Source organism: Pelobates fuscus, chromosome 2, assembly GCF_036172605.1.
Source record: "Pelobates fuscus isolate aPelFus1 chromosome 2, aPelFus1.pri, whole genome shotgun sequence".
Classification (NCBI taxonomy): Eukaryota; Metazoa; Chordata; class Amphibia; order Anura; family Pelobatidae; genus Pelobates; species Pelobates fuscus.
Window position 1 is genome coordinate 48774708 of NC_086318.1, and position 25114 is coordinate 48799821.

Below are 25114 nucleotides of genomic sequence, written 5' to 3' on the forward strand. Positions count from 1 at the left end.
ATACTGCATGTCTCTGGCACAGCTCTTTCCATGTACAGGGCGTAAATGAGGTAAGAATTAAGGCAAACCTAACAGGCATGCAAATGAATGGGATTTACATTCACTGACATCACAATCACATGAGTGGGAGCAAGGCTACGTGCCAGCAAACTGGCTACCCGCCTGCCGGAACTATTTTACAGCAGGTGAAACGAGCAATTCGGGAACAGTAATATTGCCATGGAGATCAGTGTCACTACCACTAACAGCATAGGAGACATATAGCGAGCATCAGTAGAACATTAAATAGTATCATGATAAAATGCAGTACATTACTGATGCGCAGGCTTCCCGGAATAAGACTTATGGAATTACATTGCACACTTCACATTGTGGCAGTCTTTTTTTTTTTTTTTTTTTGGCATTTTTTTTTTTTTTATGTTTTATATATTTATATACTTTTAAAATTCTTTAGCAAATGACATTCTCATGCACACGAGTGTTTCAAACACAAGAAGCAAGTCCATTTATAGGTAGTCCAAGCAATTATTATTATTAATATTTTTTGATTTAGTTGTGGAAATAGCTGCAAACTGAATGGAACATTGACATTTCTGTGCAGTCCGTAACGCTCATTGGAAGCGCTCACTTCTGAATGTCACATTGCAGGAGTAATACAATGGATGGGTCGCTCTTTGCAGCCTCTTTGAATTCATCCAACGTAATCTGGTCATCTTTGTTCTTATCCATTTTGCTGAATATCTTGTCTACACGCTGTTCGGGCGTCAGACCATCTTCATTCATTTTCATCATTATCACAGTGCCCACCATCTTATAAATAGCCTGGGGAACAAAGAAAGACGAGAGATCAATCATACCATTCTGTTAACATTTGCTTTGCATCTTAAATAGAAATCCACATCGCCATGTAAATACTTATTGAGCAACATTTTATAAACCAAAATAAATCTAAATAAGGACTTGATTGTGGAGTCTCATAAGAGGGACCAGTGTTTATCTAGCCCAATATCCCCCTTTTAAGGTCCAAAATGGCTTCTACTTACTAAAAATATGAATTACCATGGGAATTAACAAGAAGCTCCTCTGTATAATTCAAGATCCAAACCTGCCTTAGACCATCAACTACTTAAACTCTGGAGAAAACTGTTAACACCTCATACCTTGGAGAAAACAATCAGCACATCATACCATGGGGGAAAAAAAACATCACCACCTCATACCATAAAGAAAGTCATCAACACCTCACACCATGGAAAAAAACATCAACACATCATACCATGGAGAAAACCATCAAGACCTCATACCATGAAAAAAATAAAAATCACTGTGGTGGACACCCCGATGGGAAGAGGGTTTCGCTGCCAGAGATGTTCTTTCCCCCCCCAGTGTGAGTAGAGCTGCAATTATCCTAAAAAGCAGTGATAAAGCTGTTCCCTAAAAGCACGAGATGAGGCTCTGTGTTGAGGGTAAAACTGGAACTGTTTTGGGCATGGGACCATGCATGTAGTTGGTCAAATTATGACTTCCAGGAAATTCCTGAACCCCTGAACCGATCTGGGTGATTTTTAGATATGTTGGATTTTGTGTGTTTAAAGGTATTTTGGGATTTTTGGAAAAATTAATGTTTTCTGTGGGGTTTCCATGTGTTTTGGGGGTACTTTTGGGATGTTTTTAAAATGTATGTTTTATGTGCCTGGAGATAATTGAGTTTAATACAGTGCTGACTCCATTATCTCCAAGGCACAGGGGAGGCTTTGACCTATTTTGTATGGGAGTGTCCTGGACCTGAGAGCCAATGTAATCGTGTGTATGTTTTTTACTGTAGTCTACTCTCCGGTCCAGAGGGGGGTGCCCCTTGCATGGGGACCTGCATATAAGGCCAGTTGTGGCTGCCATTAACCCCTTAAAGACCAAACTTCTGGAATAAAAGGGAATCATGATATGTCAGACATGTCATGTGTCCTTAAGGGGTTAAACAGATTAGTTTTACCCTTCAAGTCTAGACTCATGTTTGGGGGATTGGAGAGCTATATTTACTCTGGCGATTGCTATAATCACTATACTCCCTTGGCTTACAACATAAGAGCAGCCTGCTATGCTCTCTGGACTAAGAGAGGTCTACCCACTGGAAGCTGGATACTTGTCCTGGGTCCAGGATGGGTGGAGGACAGTGAGACCCCAACAAGCTGCAGCGGTTTGCGGTGGTTATGGTGTCGGGTACAGTGCTTATGGTACTCAAGGATTACTAGGAAGCTGCGATTGACGGAGGTACCGTCACATTCACAAACTCATACCATTAAGAAAGCCATCAACACCTCATACCATGAATAAAACCATCAACACAACATACCATGGAGAAAATCATCAACACCTCGTACCATGGAGAACATCATCAACCCGTCATACCATGGAGAAAATCATCAACACCTCATACCATGGAGAAAACCATCAACACCTCCTACCATGGAGAACACCATCAACACTTCATACCATATAGAAGACCATCAATACCTCGGTGGAGACCACCAATACATTGTACATTTCTCTCGTCCTCTCCTCTAGATTGTTCTAGCCTGTGGACCTTACAGCCAATCTGCATATGGCTAACTTCCTTTATGCTGCACTGTAAAGTCAAGTATTGACCAGTGACAATTTGCCAATGACTTCTACCTGATCTATGGCAAGGTTTACTAGTGATGAACCCGACACTTCCTCGAGGGTTGGATGTTTAAAATGTTTGGAATAAAGAATAAACCACATTGTCATGTGGACACAAAAAGATCAACTTCTATTTCCATTATCCAAATTGAGTTATTTTGGCCCTAAATTTGAATTCCCAACACTTCTCACTTTAGTAAATAACCCTGATATTGGCTCTGATAATATTTTTGGAAAGCTTTTTAAATGATTTAGTATTTCTGGATAAACTTTTAAATTACTTGAATCTTTTATTTATTTTCATTATTTAGTGATATATTTATTTTTATATGATATATTTTTTCATATTTTAATATTCTGAAAAAAATATTTAAAAAGTTTATCCACAAATATTAAATAATTTACAAAGCTAAGCCAAAAACATTAAAATGGGGCCAATGTCCAAAGTAGAACAATAAAGAAAGAAACCAAATGTTCATTCAATATGTTTTATAAGGGGTCTAGTTTTTTTTAAAGGTTTTAAAGGTTTTCCCAAGTATACATTGTTTGTACATGTGTGCTTTTGTATACATCTCATCATATCATATAAATCAATGTTCCTCTTTGGGCAACTTGCGGCACCATCAGATGCCTTGTAGCTCTTTAACAGGGGGTGCCCGCAGCAGCTGTCACCCGCAGCAGCGTAGTGTTAAGCAGGCCGCCAGCAGGCACTGGAAGATAAGCGGATATGAGGTACCTCATAGTCACACTACAACTTGGCAGTTGCCTTCATTGCCCAAATATACTGGAGGGGGAAGGGGGGGGGCAAGTAGCTCCCTCACGTGGCCTGTAGTGGTTGCCGGCAGCCAGGATATGACATCACCCGGCTCCGGCATCACTACAACGCGCACATGGCAGCTGCACAGGAAGAGCACAGAGATCCCTGGAAAGATCCACTGCCCGCAAGTTAAAAGGATCCACTCCACCAATTCCAGGCACAGAAAGGGAGGCTGGGTGAACCTCTAAAGATAAATACAAATTATGTGTATATCTGTGATTACCTGTGCGTGATTATAATTGTGTGTGTGTGTGTCTGTCTGTAATTGTGTGTGCATGAGAATGTGTATGTGTTTAGTAGATAGCTCCCTAATTTGGCATCCTTATATATGGAATTCCCACATAGGGATAGCAAAGTAGGTAGTTATCTATTATACAAGGGGCATATCTTAATTTTGATCTTTCAGTTGTTTAGTAGATGACTCCCTAAATCAGTACGCTTATATGGGATTGCTGTATTTAAGGAAAGCAAATTAGGGAGCTGCTTAGCCCTTATCTGGGCAGATGCTGAGACGTGTATAGCGAGAGAATCTAAGAGACACAGGTGCAGAGAGAAGGTGAGAGAAGCAGTGAATCTGCAGGTAGGAAGGATTACAGAATGTTAATATTGCAGGTAGGTAGGATTACAGTATGTTAAAGGACCACTATAGTGCCAGGAAAACATACTAATTTTCCTGGCACTATAGTGCCCTGAGGGTGCCCCCACCCTCAGGGTCCCACTCCCGTGGCGCTGGGGGAGGAAGGGGGGGGGGAGGAAGGGGTTAATCGCTTACCTCTTTTCCAGCGCTGGAGACTCTCCTCCCTCTTCTTCCATCAGCGTCAAGAGCCGCGCGCGCATTCAGCCAGTCCATAGGAACGCATTCTCAATGCTTTCATATGGACGCTGGCGTCTTCTCACTGTGAAAATCACAGTGAGAAGCGCAGAAGCGCCTCTAGCGGCTGTCAGTGAGAGAGCCACTAGAGGCTGGATTAACCCTTGTTTACAAAAAAAGGGTTAAAGCTAGCTGGACCTGGCACCCAGACCACTTAATTAAGCTGAAGTGGTCTGGGTGCCTACAGTGGTCCTATATTGCAGATAGGAAGGATTACAGTATGTTAATAGAGATGGTTTAAGGATGGGGAAGAGACATAAATGGGATGAGAATATTGAAAACAAGACCTGCTTAAAGGGGTGAGGGTGAGATGCCTTTTTCCGCTCATCTCAGTATGAAAGGTAATTAAATCCAGGTTTCTATTCTGTATTGCATTTAAAAAGGAAAGTTGTTTAATGGGTATTACAGTTGCCTGCATTATATGTTTAAATTGTATGTTTTTCTGTCCGATAAAATTAGCTAAACCGATAGGCCGTCGGGATTTGCGGTGTGGCTCTCCTCTTGGCTGTCTATTGCTGCTGTGGCTCCCAAAGTAAAAACCGTGAGGATCTCTGACAAATGCTTGTTCTTATTCCTGGGACTATTCTGAATTTGCCCAGCTCTGGTTTAACAAGTCGTCAGAAGAACTCTGGGCACTGGATACATCTTTGTGTTGTTGAGAAGGTCCTTAGCTATACCCACTCACACTTTACAACGCCCTGTGATTTACAGCTCTGTAGTCCAAGAACGATAGAGGCAAAAAACAGGGAATTTTAGCTGGTAAATGGAACACCTCCCAAACATAGCCATTTTTCTGGTGAGCAGACTAACGACCCACAAAGTTTGCATAAAGCACTGCAGTTTTGCAAGTTAGGACTGGTCACCATGCTATGGGAAGATGTTGGAAGAAGATAAACAATTTTTAACTTAGCAGGAGGACACCTAGTGGAGGGGGAGAGGATGGCATGTAGCTGCAGGGGATTGTGACAGAGAGAGAGTGTGACAGTGTGTTAAGAGTTTGATTGTATTCCTGTGAATTGAATGATGAGCACTTGAGAATACAGTGTTTGCAGGGAAGAGACCTCAAGGTTGATCCTACCTGGGTGCATGTTTTACATACATTTTAAGATCATTTGGGGTGATGATTTTAAAGGGATATGGCATTTTATTGGTGTTTATTGAGACCCTTGGACGGTCTGTCTGCCTGACATCTTGTATGTCTGTCTGTCTGTCTATCCATCTTTGAATAGGTAGAGAGAGACAAATATATAAAATATTTCGCAAAAAAAGAACAAATGATAGTGAAAGCATACAAAATCTGTCTTTTCAAATATTTCAAGGGAAAAACACAGCTAAAACGACACCGAAGAAAACCGCTCACGTCTGCCACATAGATTTCAAGCGAATTATTGAACATTCTGCAATAGACTGCTGGGCTCTCTGCCAGGAAGGCGTGAACTGCCTGTGTAATGTATGTCAGAAGAAAGATAACTCACTTAATCTAGCGGGCGTTCGAGACGTGTCTTCTGACACTCACTATCAAGGTTAGTCTTGTACTGTTTTTACATGATTTGGAAGAAAATAATTTGTTTCTTTGTTATGCTGGCATTCAAACTCATTGTTACACGTTACATTAAACATCTAGATATAATAGAATAATAGAGGCACAGAGACATGTTCCTACCAATTTATATTTGATAAAATATTTTCTGATTCTGCTTGATATTTTAAACATGGTAAATGTGCTACATGAAGTATTAGCAGGAATGAATACACTATGATACGTTAGAAACTGATGTAACTCTACAGGCAGTGTATTTTTTAATCAATGTTTACATTGAAATGCCTTCAGGGACAGGTTATAGACACCGGATTGAAGGGATACTATATTGCCAGGAATGTACAGCTGTGTTCCTGGCACTATAGCGCCCTCTGAATCCCCCACCCAGTTAAATAAAGGGTTTAAAACGCGTTATTTACTCACCTTATCCCAGCGGCTGTGGTTCTGCCCCCCCTCCCGCACGCGCATTAGACCTCTCCCAATAGCAAAGCATTGAGCCAATGCTTTCCTATGGGGAAAAATCTGACGCTGGATGTCCTCATGCAGAGTGTGAGGACGTCAAGTGTCAGTTACCGGACCGAAGGTCTGTTTGGATGCAGGACGCGCCTCCAGTGGCTATCTGGGACACAGCCACTGGAGGCAGACTTAGAGCTGCAGTGTAACTAACGGCAAAAGGAACATTGCACCCATACCACTTCAATTATCTTAAGTGGTCTGGGCGCTTATAGTATCCCTTTAAGCTGTAGTTGTTCCGGTGGCTGTATAGTCCCTTGAAGAATTGTATTTTTGTCAATGAAGATAAAGCTTTGATAGTTTAAAAAGAAAAAAGAGCCTCGCTCCTAACTTTTTTAGCTGTCTCCTCGATTCAATGCAAATTTGTCCAGCCCTTACATACAGTCATAAGTAAGTACATAAGTCCAACTTCTCACTCCCAAATTATGCACAATAATATGGAGTTGGTTTCCTTTTTCCTCATTTGGATGTTGGAGAATTGCTGCACCAAGCTTTGGTGAGGCTGATAACCTTGGGCACTCTGACCTGGTGTGTATTCTGTGTTCCAACACATTGCAAAGGTTGAATTTAACATCAGAGCTCCAAGGAGGCCATCAATATTTTTCCACGCCATGATTGACCAAACAGTAGTTCATCATATGTTTTGCCAGCCATAACGGCAATGTATTGTTGGCTATCTGTTTTACACTGATCTTGGAATCTATCTCCATAAGGGCCTCACATGTGTCCAGAAGCACTGTCATGTTAAAAAAGCAATTGGCCATCCTAACATCATGACCACAAAGTTGGACTCATAGAACCTTTTAGAATGTTATTTTTTTCTACAGCATTAGGATATTTATTTTTCGGAACCTAGTCTGAAAAATATAAATAATCGCAGTCCATTATTACTCCTCCACTAAACGTCACACTTGGCACTATACACTTGGGCAGGTATCTCTCTTCTGGCTTTTAGAAGACCCATAGTTTCATACTGAACTGATAGACTGTGACACTTGTGACAAATATATAGGTTCGATTTTAGTTATTCCCCAAGGTTTATAAAAATTAATGATTCCATTTCCACAAACTGACTGATGGTGATCATAGGTGTGCGCACGGGGTGTGTCAGGCGTGCCTGGGCACATCCTAATCCCTGCGGCCCGCGCATGGTTCGAGGCCGGCAGGGGAGATCACAGGAGTGCCGGCCCTGCTGTGGGCCTCCATGAGCCGGTGGGGAAATCAAAGATCTCCCTCACCGGCCCGCAGGGAGGGAGGCAGGAGAGGACCCGGGGAGCTCTAGCCAGCAGCTCCGCTAGATTCCTCTCGTTAGGTCAGAGCGTTGCAGTGGCAATGCTCAGATCTCGCGAGAGTGAACTCTAGCCCTGCAGGCTAGAATTCACTCACCACTAGGACCACCAGGGATGGCAGCAAGGATCCTCCCTCCCAGGAAAAAGGTAAGAAGGGAGGGGGGGTATTTCCTAATCTGTCCCCACCCCCACACACAATCACTCCAAACAAATTCACACACACAGCGCCCTCACACACACAGCACACTAACAGCACCCTCACACACACACACAGCAGACTAACAGCACCCTCTCGCACACACACAGCACACTAACAGCAACCTCACACCCAGCACACTAATAGCACTCTCTCACACACACAAAACACACTAACAGCACCCTCACACACACAGAACACTAACAGCACCCTTGCGTGCACACACATACACAGCACACTAACAGCACCCTCACACCCATAACACTAACAGCACTCTCTCATACATACAGCACACTAACAGCACCCACACACACACACACACACACACACAGCACACTAACATCACCCTCACACACAGCACACTAACAGCACTCTCACACAACACACTAACAGCACTCTCTCTCACACACACACACACACACACACACACACACACACACACACACACACACACACACCACACTAACAGCATCCTCACACACAGCACACTAACAGCACCCTCACACACACAGCACCCTCCCACACACAGCACACTAACAGCACTCTCACACAAACAAACACACACACAGACACAGCACACTAATAGCACCCACACACAGCACACTAACAGCACCCTCACACACACAGCACCCTCACACCCAGCACCCTTACACACACAGCAGTGCATGTGTGTATGTATATGTGTGTGTATATGTGTATATACACACACACACATACATATACACGCTGCGTGTGTGTTTTTGCTTTAGGGTGCACACCCTAATGTAATGGGCTGCGCACGCCTATGATGGTGTTTGGCATTCTAGCTTAAAGAGACCTTCCATAGTGATTTTTTTTTTTAAATTTAATCCACGGACAGGCATTATTGTTACATTGTTCATAAAGATACATTTCTTCAAATACCATCAGCTTCCTTATCATTGTTATTGTTTGTATGCAGATATGTCAGACCATGTTTGAAATATTGCACGGAAAAAAAATACCATAAAATTTGTAAAAAATAAAATAAACAAATATATCCGTGCAATATTTATGTAAATTAGAAACAAAATGAAGATGATGTAAATGTATTTTGTATTTATCTCTGATTTTTATATACAGAATCAGTCTTTTGGACTACATTTACATGCCATCTGTACATTCTGTATTTCTAATAAATGCCATGCTAACCTAAAAAAACAAAAGTCCCCGGTAGCAAAGAGTTAATTATTTCAGTTCTGGAACATCTTTAGTGGTCGGGGGGAACATGGAACAATTGCGATATACAGAGGGAACAATAACTGCATTAAAATATAGGGCAGTAGTTGCTGCTGTTTCCACAAGAGTTTGTTGTGTAATGACTTTACAAGGCGTCTGATTTGTTGCCGTGACCCTGAAATCTTTAATAATTACAGTCCAGTCACTTTGGTTCAGTGAAACACAGAACAATTTCTGGTTCACTGAACCAGGCAGAACATTAAAGAAACATTTGTTCAAAGATAACATTAATGTTATTATAAAGAGAGATCAAGAAGTCCCCATTAAAAAGTATTTGTTTACACCTATAGGTCGTGTGTCTGCAAAAAATTACTTAAGGGTAGTTTCAAGGGCACTAACATAACAGTTGCCGTGAGAGAATTATGTTAAGAACATCCTAATGTAAGAATGTTTATGGAAATTGTGAGACTGTTCATATAGAAATCTGACTGCTCCGAGTGGGGAAGTTTGGAGAACATTAAATTGGGTCATGCGAAAATCCTTTATTCATGATTTCGTTAGTCTATAAAAATCTGCATTTCTAAATTTTCTATTTCAGACTCAGCTATATTTAATGTACCTTGAGGGCTAAAGGACAAGAGACTTAGAGGGGATCTGTCATGCTTTTTGTTTTATACATGATACAATTCATTATCAAATTTGGAGTCTGTGTTGTGTATATATATATATTTTTCTTTCTTTTCAAAGTGTCCTGATAAGGGTTATAGTTGTTTAATTGAGACGACAATTTACCATTAAGGTTCTTCATTGTGACGGTCCATAAAGCCCAGTCAGAACGTTATTTAATTTCTTGTGTTTATGCCCTTTTTATGATAACTCAGTATGTGTACATATGGACTATCGAGTGACCCAAAATATTCATAAAGTATCCAGCAGGGGGAGTCCATAGCCTAAAGTCCTGTGTTTATACAACATTAGCTTCAAAATACGATTTAAAATAAAAAAATAAAAATGTAGCTATGTTTTGATTATTATGATAAAACCCATGACAGATCAGTTTAAAACAATTTTCTTATCATTATATTTATAGTAAATATTACTCTTCCTGCCATATGTGTAATGACTCCTTAACCCCGGTAAAGGGGCTTTACTGACATACATAATTAAGGAAGTAGCAAAAATGTCCATTCTTTTCCTAAAGGCTGTAACAAAGTGTCTAAGTGTAAGGCAGTTGTGCCTCCTTCAATTTATTTCTTATGTTACCACTTTTTCACAGAAGAAGCATTATGTTCTAAGTCCTATTGGACCAGGATACTTCTCACTTACTGCAGCCCACTTTTCCTGGTAAAAAGGAGCATATCAAATCCTCAGCATGTGCAACCCATGGTCCAAATGAGCCTATATGCTCTTTTCCATGAGATAGCCCTTAGTGTGGTGAAATAGTGTGATAGACCAGTTAGATATCCTCTGATCCAAATGCTTCAAAAGGTGAAACAGCAGCTGTCAGTGGTGTTGCTCACTATGTGACCCTCACTATGTAATTATTCTGCTGGAAAACCTTTTGAGTAACGCCAGAGTTCTTGTTGATAATTGCCAGATGAAGCTGAAATAAACTCAACAACAAACCTCTAAACATGGAATGATCTGAGATAATGTGGAATAATGGATAGTATTATTATTGGTGTTTATATCGCGCCAACTTATTCCAGAGCGCTTTACAATATTATAAAAAGGGGGAAATTTTACAATAAATGAGAAAATTACAAAATGTTACAGAACAATAGGTTGATGAGGATCCTGCTGAAACTGTGCTTAGTCAGGGTTCTAGAGAACTCAGTAGGAACCAGAAGCTGCCACGTTTGCTGTGTTTGTCAACTTAAATTCAGTCTCCTGTTACAGTCAGTAGGCACTTATTTTAGTACAACTCAGCAGGCATGAGTGTTTCCATTTGTGGAGGCTAGTGTGGCACAAGAATTTTCTTTTTTCTAAAATATACTATAGAGTGAGGGAAGGAAAAGAAGGATGGGAAAGATAAAAGTTGGCAATGGAGGGATAAATAGGAGAAGGTAGGAATGAATTTTGAGCAGGGTCACGCAGAACTGGTGATATGGCTTCTATTACAAAGTCTGTTATGATTAGCTGTGTATATGTATATATATATATTTTGTAAATATAATGTTTAATGTTTTTTTAAGGAGAAGCAGAGCACTGTGTGAAATGATGGGACGCACAGGTGTGACTGTTAAGGCTGAGATATATGAGATTCCATATGTAAACACCGGGGACACGCAGGTCTCGTAAGGTATCATGCTCAATCGTAAATGGGAGATGCGCAGGTCTCATCAATGGTACAATACAAGAAAAAGGACATGCAGGTCCAAGCAGAAAAGAGATACATATCTTACAGAATGGGAGTGTACAATTTGTAGTTGTCATTAATCTTCTGTCCTGAACAGGTATAAGAACCATGTGTGCCACGATAAGCGATAAAAGAGGAGAGAAAGAAGGAGGGGAGGAAAAGAGGAGGAGAGAAGAAAAATAAAAGGAGGAGAGGGGAATTTGTAATTAGCTGCATATTTAAAGACAATACCGAGGGGAAAGAGAAATATATATATATATATAATATCCAACGAGGTAGCAGCACTCACGGAATATAAAAACTCTAATCTTTATTATTTCATGTTAAAAAATGAGATCAACGTTTCAGTCCAACAAACTGGACTTTCTTCAGGTATTGATCCTAAAAAAGTCCAGTTTGTTGGACTGAAACATTGATCTCATTTTTTAACATGAAATAATAAAGATTAGAGTTTTTATATTCCGTGAGTGCTGCTACCTCGTTGGATATTTTGGATAACCAAGCCCTGTCTTAGCACCCGGCACATAAGGTGGATAATAGCGTGAGTGCAAGAATTTTTCCTCTTCTCTCTCTCTCTCTCTCTCTCTTTATATGTAGTAAGGCCTTTTGGCCTGTGTTTGTGGGAGGGGCGTATGACACACCCCTTCCCTACTTAAGGGACACCCCTTACCTGGCTCCATACCTTCGAGGTCAGCGTTGCATCCTGAATCCACTTCCGGTTCACGGACGGCGCCATCTTGCTTTCGGAAACTCCGCGTTTTTCTTCGGTGTCAGCTGTGTCCAGGAACTCCTTACAGGTCTTTCCACGGCCAGCCACGCACAAAGAACCCGGTCTTCTTCGCTGATCGAGTCCTCAGGACTTCTCAAACGTAAGTCCGTCGCCCGGATCACTTCCCACGGCGTCGCAATAATTTTCAGCCTTACTTTACGGCCACACGCTTTACGGCCAAAGTCTCAGGCAAATTAACCCTCTGGTTTCCGGAAACCAAGTACTAAGTATGTAGCATTCTTATGCTTTACTTTTTCCCTCCTTTATTTCAGTTTGTTTCTATATGATAAGTTTTTAGTACCTGATAGTAGGATTATTCATTTTAATGCAGATTATAGTTCATTAAATACCAGTCTGTTATATATACATATAACGATTATAGCATGTATTTCATAATTTAGGCTGTCACATTAATTATACCTAGGTTAGGGCTCATGTATTATTAGTTCATGATATTATCCTGGTATACATATACATAGTTTTGCTTGAACAACTTTACTTTTTGTGTACCTTCCATTTACACTTAGGAAATTTGTTTTAAACAAAGTTTTTTTTTTTTCCTCCCTGTTTAAACACACCATGTACACTTTTCATTACATGGCACATGTCATATGCTGACTTTTCTTTATGTACTCAAATTACATACACAAGAACTCAGATAATTAATCAGGAATAGGTATAATGTATTTATATGTGATAAGGTTTTCTCTAATTTATTTGTGTATATTACGTTGTCACTACCATGTACACCCGATTACATGGCACGTACATTTCCTGACCTTTCTGCATATACTCAAACGATATATCGTGTATACAGAACACGGTCCCAACATCTCACACTTTCAGGATTGAATCACACTTTTGGTTTAACCTCTCATACGTCAACTTTTTCTGCATATGGTCAATTTTCATTTTTTAACTCATACTCCCTGCACTATGATTACTACAGTAGCACGGCCATATATATATTTTAAATTTGGTCACCATATATACACATTATACGTAGCCACTACAAGCTAATCCTGCGTTACGGTTTTTCTCCATAACAAATCAGGCGGGGTACTTCCTTACTCTAATTGTTCCCCTTCAACACATACGGTTAATAAAATCAACCACAGCATATCTAGTTTACGTTAGTATCACAGGATCCATTTCTCATACTATCATATCTATTTCTACCCTTTTAGGTTTATCCAGGTTTTCTATACCTTACGCACCATATACGTATACATACTATCAGGTACGTAAGCCTGCTCACGTGTCACATACGTTCTCCCTAAATAGGACATAGAGTACTGGCAAGTTAGGGGTATAGGCCCAAATAGGTATCTCCCCTCTTGGCATACCGCCTATAGTTTAGAGGTCCGCGAGGCCAACACCCCGCCTCAAACGTTTCGGAGGCAAACACCCCTCGAGCCACACGTTAGTTAGCCGCCTCGCAAAGTTTAGAGAGGGCGTCACCTGTCACTCCCTTCCCCTGTTTTTTTTTTTATTGTCACCGAGAGGCCTATGAATTCCTGCCACTACATGGGTGGCCTCAATATTCCCTCGCGCCAACGCATAGATAGAGCCTCTCATAGCCACTTGGCAAATAGCAGGGCCTCACCTGTCACCAAAGGACAAGATTAATTTTTTCGCCTCACACGGCATAATTAGCCCGCCAGTACATCCCCTGGGTTTCAACACTAACGGTATATTTTCTCATCTAGTATGTCTCAAGAAGGGGTAGAGGATTTCTCCACCCCGAGCACTCTGGCTAGACCAAACTCCCCACCACCGGAAGAAGACATGGCTAGTCCTGCATCATTCAGGTCCTGGACAATCCCTCGCATAACTAGCGAACTCAGGAGGCGACACATTCCTTTCCCCGCTACTGCCAGGAAAGCGGAACTATACAAACTGTTGCACACCTCAACTGATAACTCTGATGCAGGGGAAGGGACTAGCCAGTCTAACCCGACAGATATACATGGCATGCTTACATCCCTCATGTCATCCATGGGCAAGGTAAACTCCAGGCTGGAGAAACTGGAATCGGTCACCACAGCCCTTACCTTGGCTGGGTCAGCCACTGTGACCCCTCCGCCACTGGTCGAGTTGCCACTAGTTTCTCCAGCCACCACCTCTGACGAGCAGGAGGTTAACCCTGCCCATATGATACCTGAGCACCTTAAGAAAGACATCCTGGAAGGTAAAGATGTCAACTTAGCTGCACTACTAATTGCCTCCCAGGATGTGGTGGAGCATAAAACTTATGCGTATGAGGATATTTCTGTGGTGGTCAAGTCCAGGGATGCACGCCTAAACAGGAAACTCACCATCCCGGAATTTGTGTTGGCTTTTGGCATCTACCGGGATGTCATATGTGCCGTTTACCCACACAGGCGTGAGGAATTTGACATGTATATGCACAAGCTGGTGGACCTGGGCAATAAATATGGTGGATCGGCATTCTACGATTACCATAGATCTTTTTCTGCAAAAGTGTCAGGCGCCTTCTCACAGTACGGGACAAGGTCCAACTGGAGTAAGATAGACACAGTGATTTTCTGCAGACACTTTGCAGGGCTAAGGACGCCGGCTTGTGCATACTGCTCCTCCATGTCTCATTCGGCAAATTTTTGTCCCACCACTGCTAACGAGCATACCCACGTGCAAGGACCTAGCTCCGCTGGTCCTACGGAGAAAATAGCTAAAGACAAACTGGGTAGACCTATCAAGTTTCTGGGCAAATCCCAGATATGTAATAACTTTAATGTTGGTACATGTAATTACAGCGGTTGTCGTTTATTGCATATATGCTCAAAATGTTTCAGGGCACATGCAAAAATCATGTGTCCCAATAAAATGTATCCCAAACAGTACCTAACGTCTATCAACATATCTCTACTTGCGACATTTCTGTCACAGCATCCATCTACACATTTAGTAGATTTCATAATCTCTGGTCTATCAGAAGGATTCCACACAGGTATCATACATATGCCTTCAGGAATCCTGGAATGTCCAAATCTACAATCCGCCCAACACAACCCTACAGCTGTTGACACACTCATAGCTAAAGAAGTGTCAGAAGGTTTTTTATTGGGACCTTTTCAATCCCCTCCTTTCACTACATGGAGGACAAACCCTATCGGGGTTGTCACAGGAAAATCTTCCAACAAGCAGAGACTTATTATCGATTTGTCGGCACCACACACCTCTACCACTCCTAGCCTCAACTCCCTAATACCATCGGAGGAATTCTCCCTGCAATATTCCACTATAGACCACGCCATTACGGCTATCTTACAGGCAGGAGTCGGTGCATGGCTCAGTAAGACCGACATAACAAATGCATTCAAACTACTACCAATCCACCCCACACTGTGGCACCTACATGGCATCAAGTGGGAAGGGAACTACTACTTTTTCTCACGACTAACTTTTGGTTCTAAAAGTAGTCCAGCCATATTTGACACATTTGCCGAAATCCTATGCTGGTTACTACTCAATATATCCAGATGCCCTACAGTCATACATTATCTGGACGATTTCCTAATGGTCGAGGAGAATTCTTCCCCTCCCAGTAGCCTCAAAGAAACTGTCAGCCTATTCAACCAGTTGGGGGTCCCAGTCTCCCCTACCAAGACCGAAGGCCCAGATACCATCATCACTTTCCTGGGCATCATGCTAGACTCAGCCAACATGCAAGCTAGCCCTACACGCACCAAGGTAGAAAACATCCTGACAAACATCAACCTCTATATACAACTACGCACTTGCAACCGCAAAGAATTACAATCTTTACTGGGGTCACTCAATTTTGCCATGCGTATTATACCTCAAGGCCGTGCTTTTATATCACGTCTCCTCAGCATGTTCCCACGGTTTCTACATGATGCACACAGATTAACCCTAGATACCCAAGCCACGGCAGACCTTCTCATGTGGAGAAACTTTATTTATTTTTTTTTTTTTTAATTCTTTATTTTTGCGTGCTGTTTAACATAGGGTAAAGTAACCACATGCAATAGTGGACATCAACATGTATATATCAGTTTCAGAGTTACAGCGCATATGTTGTAATTTAGCACAATTTTTATATTTTAGGAAACGTCGTAAGACCTAGGAAGTGGGTTGGTATAATACTAGGTGTGGTGTACTATTTGGTTTGTGGGCGTCCATTCCTAGGGCCTAGATTAGAAGAGAAGGGGTGCTCCATATTGGGTGGTTTGTACCAAGTCAGCGTTAGGCTTGGAGTCGAGGTTTTATATGGAGGGAATGTCCCCTGAATGGATCTGTGGTTCTGGTGAGTGGTCTGTGGTGACGGTCGGGTCGTCTTGGGAGTAGTTTGTCTAGAGGTTACTGTTTGGTCTGTTTAAACTACTCTTGAGGTGTAGTAGCCCTAACCTAGGGGCTGTCGGGGGGGAAAGTGTGTGCCCTGGTGCAGCACACATTCTCCTGGTGCACTAGCGTGCCGGCGCCATCCCTGGCATGCTCTTAGGTCGTCACTAGGGTCGCGGTACTCAAGTCGTGGAGAAATCAACAAAACGTTAACATTAGAAGGTAAAAAGTAGTAGAGGAAAAAGGAGAAAAACCATAGGTAAACGGCAAATTACAATTTTTAGCCTGTGTGCAGGTTGGGGTAGGAGACTTCTCCCCCCCATCCTATCAAGTGGCCTGGGTGTCCATTCTCTGTGTCCTCGGGACGAATGGTTCGATCGTCTCTGGGTCCCAAGCGGGAGAAGCGATCTGGGTGGTCTTGGTTGGTATACCCAGTTTTGATAGTAGCGAGGCAGCTTCAGTCCCTGAAGTGATTTTGTACGTGTGTCCTTGGTGTGTAACCAGGAGGTGGCGTGGGTTTCCCCACCGGTATGGTATGTCCACTGAGCGTAGCTGGCTGGTGTAGTCGTTGAGGGTTTTTCTCCATTGGAGAGTGGCTCTAGTTAGGTCCTGGTAAAAAGTCAATTGGGACTCTTCAAAGTCGAGTGGCGTCTTGCCCTTGAGTGCCGACATTATGTGTCCCCTGTCTTGGGGAAGGGCGCAGCGGAGTATTACGTCTCCAGCGAGGAGTGTGGATGCCCGTGTTGGAGTGGGTAGTCGGTATATTCCGGCAAAGGTGAGTTTCCTTGCCACCCCGGGGGGAAGTATGGACTGCATGAGACGTCGCACATAGTGAGGTAGATCTTCCCTGGAGACTGATGCAGGGATACCACGTATTTTGATGTTGTTGCTTCTGAGTTTGTCTTCTTGGGCTGCCATCTGTACCTCCAAGTTTCTTTGAGTATGTTGCACTTGGGAAAGGGATTCCTGCAGCGAGGTGAGTTCTTTTTGGATCCCTTTTACTTCTCCCTCTGTTTGTAATACTTTGTCAGTGATTTGTTGCATGCTGGTTTTGAGGGTGGGCAGATCTGCAGCCAGTAGGCTTTGTATTTCTTGCAGCATGTTTTGCATGTGCTGTAGGTCTTGTTTAGTGGCAAGTTCAGTGGTAACCTGCTGGGGTATGAGGTTTGACTGTTTAACCCCTTGAGGGCTATGTTCCACTGATTGAGGCTCTGGAGGGGGAATTTGGCCTTGTACGGCCGCCATTTTGGCGGGTGTTTGTTTTAGTAGCAGTGTGCTGATATCAGGCTGTGCTGTACCTGGTTGGGGTTTCTGCGATCTGCGCCCCATTCCGAAGGTTCCGTGGTCGGAGTTGTGCTGGGACGTGTCCCACGCGTCGTCCAGGAAGTCCCCGTCAAACAAATAATCCAGGCCGTGGTGGGCTGATGGAAGGTAGGCCCGGGTTCTAGTTTTGGCCTTTGCCTGCTTCGGGGTGTACCGGAATGGCATCGGTCGGTTCCGGGGGTCCCCCTCCGTGAGATGGTGTTATTTGCGCCGGTGGATGGTGTTGCTTTTATCCGATAACCGTCGGATTGAGCCCGTGGTTGTCGGAGCTCGCGGCAATGGCGACCGGCCCGTTTCGCTGCCAGGCTCCGCCCCCCGTGGAGAAACTTTTTAAACTCCTGGAACGGAAAAAGCATGTTCCTCCCTCAATTGTCTGACACTTCTCCTACTGTTTGGACAGACGCGGCATCTACCACAGGTTTTGCAGCGATTTTTGGGAACGAATGGCTTTGGGGTAGCTGGCCTTCAGAGGTGCAGGACCTGGAGTGTTTTTTCTCTACCTCAGCTCTTTTTGAGATATATCCCATCGTGGCGGCTGCCGTGGCATGGGGACATCTATGGACAGGTTCATCAGTCAGGTGTTACTCAGACAACCAAGCAACCTGTTCCATTATCAACAAAGGTCGCTCCAACTCCCTTACTATCATGAGATTTTTGAGGAAACTCACTTGGTTGGCAGCATGTCATAATTTTTTCTTGCATTGTGTTCATATTCCAGGTATTTGTAACGAGGCAGCTGATAATTTGTCTCGTTTTAAATTCCAGGCCTTTCATCAACTTCTCCCATCAGCCGCGCTCACAGCCACGGCCACTCCACTGTTCCATCAGCTAACAATGGACTAGACGTTATCATGCAACATTGCAGAACTTTGTCCCAACTAGCTCTATCTACAAATACCAGGAAAACCTACAACAGAGCTTTCAGTTTATTCAAAAGATTCCTTTTGGAACACAACATATTACAACCATTCATCATGACATCTTTTTTAGGTTTTGCCTCTTTTTGCCACATCAAACTCAAACTTTCTTACAACACAATCAAACTATATCTTACAGGCATCCAACATCACATGCTGACCTTACAACCCAACAACTCAAGTTTCATGTCATCATACCAAATCAAGAACATCCTTAGGGGTATACAAAGATCCGAACCCCCGCATACAGCACAGAGGCTTCCTATAGATTTTCATATCCTTAAGACATTATCACAATTACTAGATCTAAAACCCTTCTCCTTCAACACAACTCTAGTCATCAAAACAGCTATTTACGTGGCTTTTTATGGGTTTCTGAGACCTAGAGAGTTTACCGCCATCAATACAACACAATCCACTCACCTACTGCTTCATTCGCACCTAACCAAACACATGGACTATTATATCCTGACACTACCTCATTCCAAAAACAGTCAACACGCTCCACCCGTAGAGGTTAAATACTATCCGACTCACAACAAATGGTGCCCCGTCCAAATACTGGACTCTTATACAGAGAGTCTCAAGGCACCACCATCACAACCACTTTTTGTTCTACGAGGTTCAGTTCTCACTACTACCAACTTCATGACCCACATTAGGTCATTACTAACACAGCTGGGACTCAAGCCAGCTAACTATTCAGGCCACTCCTTCCGCATAGGAGCGGCCTCCACAGCCTCCAGTGTTAACATACCGGTTCATGTTATCAAGACACTGGGGCGCTGGAAATCATCCGCTTACACACGATACATTCCTAACCCTGTACAAGAAGTAAGAAATGCTTTTCAGAACATGTCTTGTTAAAAGTATGTATATTGGTAGTTTGTATTAAATATTGAAATTTCTATTTTGCCCTCTTTATTTTCAGGCCTACCTCATCGTCGGTTTCGGCACACCACAACCGACTTGCTACTTTTATACCATCCTACACGTATTAGGTCTTATTTCTCTTTGCCATCATGAGCCCTTCACACAAGTAGTAAGGCCTTTTGGCCTGTGTTTGTGGGAGGGGCGTATGACACACCCCTTCCCTACTTAAGGGACACCCCTTACCTGGCTCCATACCTTCGAGGTCAGCGTTGCATCACCCTCCCACCCACACCTCTTTATCAACTCCTTTTTCTTACATTTCTTCTTGGTGGGCCCTCTTTATTTTCAGGCCTACCTCATCGTCGGTTTCGGCACACCACAACCGACTTGCTACTTTTATACCATCCTACACTTATTAGGTCTTATTTCTCTTTGCCATCATGAGCCCTTCACACAAATATATCTATATATCTATATATCTAATGTATGTATTTATTTATATTTTTAAATTAATTGTATTTATTTTTCTTATTGTATTTTAAAAAATCACTCCTGGGATGGAGGTGTGTGGTAAAGGTCTGTAGTTTTTTAAATTAAGTCCAATACTGTATTTTTTTTCTTTCTTGCAATGTGGTCACAAGAGTCTCTTGGTGTAACTTGAACAATTAATTTAGTGACTTGCTCATATAGGTATTTCACAAGTTGAAATGTTCTTCTTCATGTTGCCTTCACGAGTGAACCAAGTCCTACCAGTTCATTTGCTGAATGCATTCAAACCACACGGCCTACATACAGGAAAGTCCAGCTGTGCCACCAAAAGGGTGCGGATAAAGGGACCACATCACAATGATGTATTCACTTGTAACCTTTAAATATTTTTGGACAATCCTTCATGAGACAGATTAGAAGGACACAAAGCAATACAGGTTGACCTTTATGTCGGGAGATTCGTTGAGCAGCATGAAAGCTGACAAACCTTTCTGCTATGAAGAAAGCGTCTTCATTTTTTTTTTGTACAAGCTGGAGCTGTGGTACTCGTAAACACGAGGGAGTTAGGGTGAGACAAGGAATAATTCTCTTGCAATTTACCCAGCCCACCAGTGAGGGAATCGAAGCTGGATAGATACCAAGATTGACAGCTTTGACTTTTCTAAATCATGACTAAGAGGACCTGGTTTGACAATAACAGAGTTATTGCCAATGACATGAAGAATTAAAGTGCACAGTGATATGTTCATCAATACCAGTGTGTTATATGCTAATCATTACTATTTATTAAACAGCATGTGTGTATATGTGTGTATGTGTATATATATATATATATATATATATATATATATATATATATATATATATACATACACAAATCTTAATACCATATACAAACCAGAATGTTTATAGGCACTCAAGGGTCTTCTTGTTGTAGTAAAAAACTTACATTTTATTCCATTTTACCAATACATATATCAGAAACTCCAGGATTCTCACTCCTGATGCTGTGGACTACATCTCCCATAATACTCTTACAGCCATCAAGAAAGATGTAGTATCCCCTAAACGTTTAACTAAAAGGGTAACGTAATCTTCCCATAAAGGTTGACAAATCTTAGGAAGAAAAAATGCTGATACTTTAAATGGAAGATATCACTTTGACTGCATGTGGGCATCTAAATCAATTACTGTTTTAATCCTTCATTTTCTATCTTATCTGCCCTTCATCTTGTATGTCGGTTGGTAACTGCAACACCCATCTCCGGTCCGCCATGTCGGCTAGTAACTGCAACACCCATCTCACTGACAAACACACACACATACACAGACATTCACTGACAGACACACAGACAGTCATACACTTACACATTCTTGCACACACAGACTTTACTTTATTGCTCTGGGGTCCTTCTGTCTGCTCCTCACTGCTCCCGCGTGCGGTTTAATGATGCCGGGTGCCGGAATATGATGTCATAGTCCGGCGCCTGTCTTCACTACAGACAGGTGGGAGAAGTGAGGAGCAGGAACACTGAACTCCCTCGCTGGCTATCCTCCCCGGCCGGATAAGTGTTAGCAGAGCAGGCACCTGCAATATGGGGAAAGCAGGTGCCTATTCTGCTTTCACACCAGCATGTACTCGCGGCTCGCAAAGATGGTCCTTGTGGGCTGCATGTGGCCTGTGGGCCGCGAGTTTGACATACTTGCTTTAAGCCGTTCACTCTCTGTTTTATACTATGAATGCATGTCCTATCTCTCTATTCAATGAGCAAGAACGTAGCAAGCTTTGAGCAGGTGGTTGGACCTATTTTCACATCCACAGCTATATGTCTATTATTATTATTATTATTAATGTTTTTGTAAACAAGAGATGGAACAACTCATCACTTATCATTACTTTCCAACTCTGAAAGCGATGCTAACCTATTGTGGATTATTACACTTGATAATTTTATAAATGGTATTTCTAAATGGCATACACTAATATCTCGCTTAGACTTTCCTGATAGATTTATGATCCTGATAGATTTAAATATCCTTAGATCTGTGTATTTCTACTCTAAACGCTATCTTTCCCATAAGACCACATCCTTTCCATCACAAGTACAGCATAGCGCAGCTATATCACAATTACAGCATAGCGCAGCTATATCACAATTACAGCATAGCGCAGCTATATAACAAGTACAGCATAGCGCAGCTATATAACAAGTACAGCATAGCGCAGCTATATCACAATTACAGCATAGCACAGCTATATAACAAGTACAGCATAGCGCAGCTATATCACAAGTACAGCATAGCGCAGCTATATCACAATTACAGCATAGCGCAGCTATATCACAATTACAGCATAGAGCAGCTATATCACAATTACAGCATAGCGCAGCTATATAACAAGTACAGCATAGTGCAGCTATATCACAAGTACAGCATAGCACAGCTATATAACAAGTACAGCATAGCACAGTTATATCACAAGTACAGCATAGTGCAGCTATATCACAAGTACAGCACACGCAGCTATATCACAAGTACAGCATAGCGCAGCTATATAACAAGTACAGCATAGCACAGCTATATAACAAGTACAGCATAGCGCAGCTATATAACAAGTACAGCATAGTGCAGCTATATCACAAGTACAGCATAGTGCAGCTATATAACAAGTACAGCATAGCGCAGCTATATCACAAGTACAGCATAGTGCAGCTATATCACAAGTACAGCACACGCAGCTATATCACAAGTATAGCACAGCGCAGCTATTTCACAAGTACAGAATAGCGCAGCTATATCACAAGTACAGCATAGCGCAGCTATATCACAAGTACAGCATAGTGCAGCTATATAACAAGTACAGCATAGTGCAGCTTTATAACAAGTACAGCATAGCGCAGCTATATCACAAGTACAGCATAGTGCAGCTATATAACAAGTGCAGCATAGTGCAGCTATATCACAAGTACAGCATAGTGCAGCTATATCACAAGTACAGCATAGCGCAGCTATATCACAAGTACAGCATAGCGCAGCTATATAACAAGTACAGCATAGCACAGCTATATAACAAGTACAGCATAGCGCAGCTATATAACAAGTACAGCATAGCGCAACTATATAACAAGTAAAGCATAGCGCAGCTATATCACAAGTACAGCATAGCGCAGCTATATCACAAGTACAACACACGCAGCTATATCACAAGTATAGCACAGCGCAGCTATTTCACAAGTACAGCATAGCGCAGCTATATCACAAGTACAGCATAGCGCAGCTATATCACAAGTACAGCACACGCAGCTATATCACAAGTACAGCATAGCGCAGCTATATCACAAGTACAGCATAGCACAGCTATATAACAAGTACAGCACACGCAGCTATATCACAAGTACAGCATAGCGCAGCTATATCACAAGTACAGCATAGCGCAGCTATATAACAAGTACAGCACACGCAGCTATATCACAAGTACAGCATAGCGCAGCTATATCACAAGTACAGCATAGCGCAGCTATATCACAAGTACAGCACACGCAGCTATATCACAAGTACAGCATAGCGCAGCTATATCACAAGTACAGCATAGCACAGCTATATAACAAGTACAGCGCAGCTATATCACAAGTACAGCATAGCGCAGCTATATCACAAGTACAGCATAGCGCAGCTATATCACAAGTACAACACACGCAGCTATATCACAAGTATAGCACAGCGCAGCTATTTCACAAGTACAGCATAGCGCAGCTATATAACAAGTACAGCATAGCGCAGCTATATCACAAGTACAGCATAGCGCAGCTATATCACAAGTACAACACACGCAGCTATATCACAAGTATAGCACAGCGCAGCTATTTCACAAGTACAGCACAGCGCAGCTATATCACAAGTACAGCATAGCGCAGCTATATCACAAGTACAGCACACGCAGCTATATCACAAGTACAGCATAGCGCAGCTATATCACAAGTACAGCATAGCACAGCTATATAACAAGTACAGCATAGCACAGCTATATAACAAGTACAGCATAGCGCAGCTATATAACAAGTACAGCATAGCGCAGCTATATCACAAGTACAGCATAGCACAGCTATATAACAAGTACAGCACACGCAGCAATATCACAAGTACAGCATAGCGCAGCTATATCACAAGTACAGCATAGCACAGCTATATAACAAGTACAGCACACGCAGCTATATCACAAGTACAGCATAGCGCAGCTATATCACAAGTACAGCATAGCGCAGCTATTTTACAAGTACAGCGCAGCTATATCACAAGTACAGCATAGCGCAGCTATATCACAAGTACAACACACGCAGCTATATCACAAGTATAACACAGCGCAGCTATTTCACAAGTACAGCATAGCGCAGCTATATCACAAGTACAGCATAGCGCAGCTATATCACAAGTACAGCATAGCGCAGCTATATCACAAGTACAGCACACGCATCTATATCACAAGTACAGCATAGCGCAGCTATATCACAAGTACAGCATAGCACAGCTATATAACAAGTACAGCACACGCAGCTATATCACAAGTACAGCATAGCGCAGCTATATAACAAGTACAGCATAGCGCAGCTATATCACAAGTACAGCATAGCACAGCTATATAACAAGTACAGCACACGCAGCTATATCACAAGTACAGCATAGCGCAGCTATATCACAAGTACAGCATAGCACAGCTATATAACAAGTACAGCACACACAGCTATATCACAAGTACAGCATAGCGCAGCTATATCACAAGTACAGCATAGCGCAGCTATATCACAAGTACAGCACACGCAGCTATATCACAAGTACAGCATAGCGCAGCTATATCACAAGTACAGCATAGCGCAGCTATATCACAAGTACAGCATAGCGCAGCTATTTTACAAGTACAGCGCAGCTATATCACAAGTACAGCATAGCGCAGCTATATCACAAGTACAGCATAGCGCAGCT

At 42.3% G+C, this 25114-nt stretch overlaps 1 protein-coding gene across 1 annotated transcript in view; it reads right to left on the bottom strand.

Moving 5' to 3' along the window:
- Window positions 1–505: 505 nt before the first annotated feature.
- The window catches only part of VSNL1 (visinin like 1), a 159616-nt gene continuing 135007 nt past the window's right edge, over window positions 506–25114 (bottom strand). Inside the window, exon 4 of the mRNA XM_063442138.1 lies at window positions 506–822. Coding sequence (XP_063298208.1) covers window positions 625–822 — 198 coding nt within the window. The 3' untranslated portion in view covers window positions 506–624. The remainder of the gene's footprint in view (window positions 823–25114) is intronic.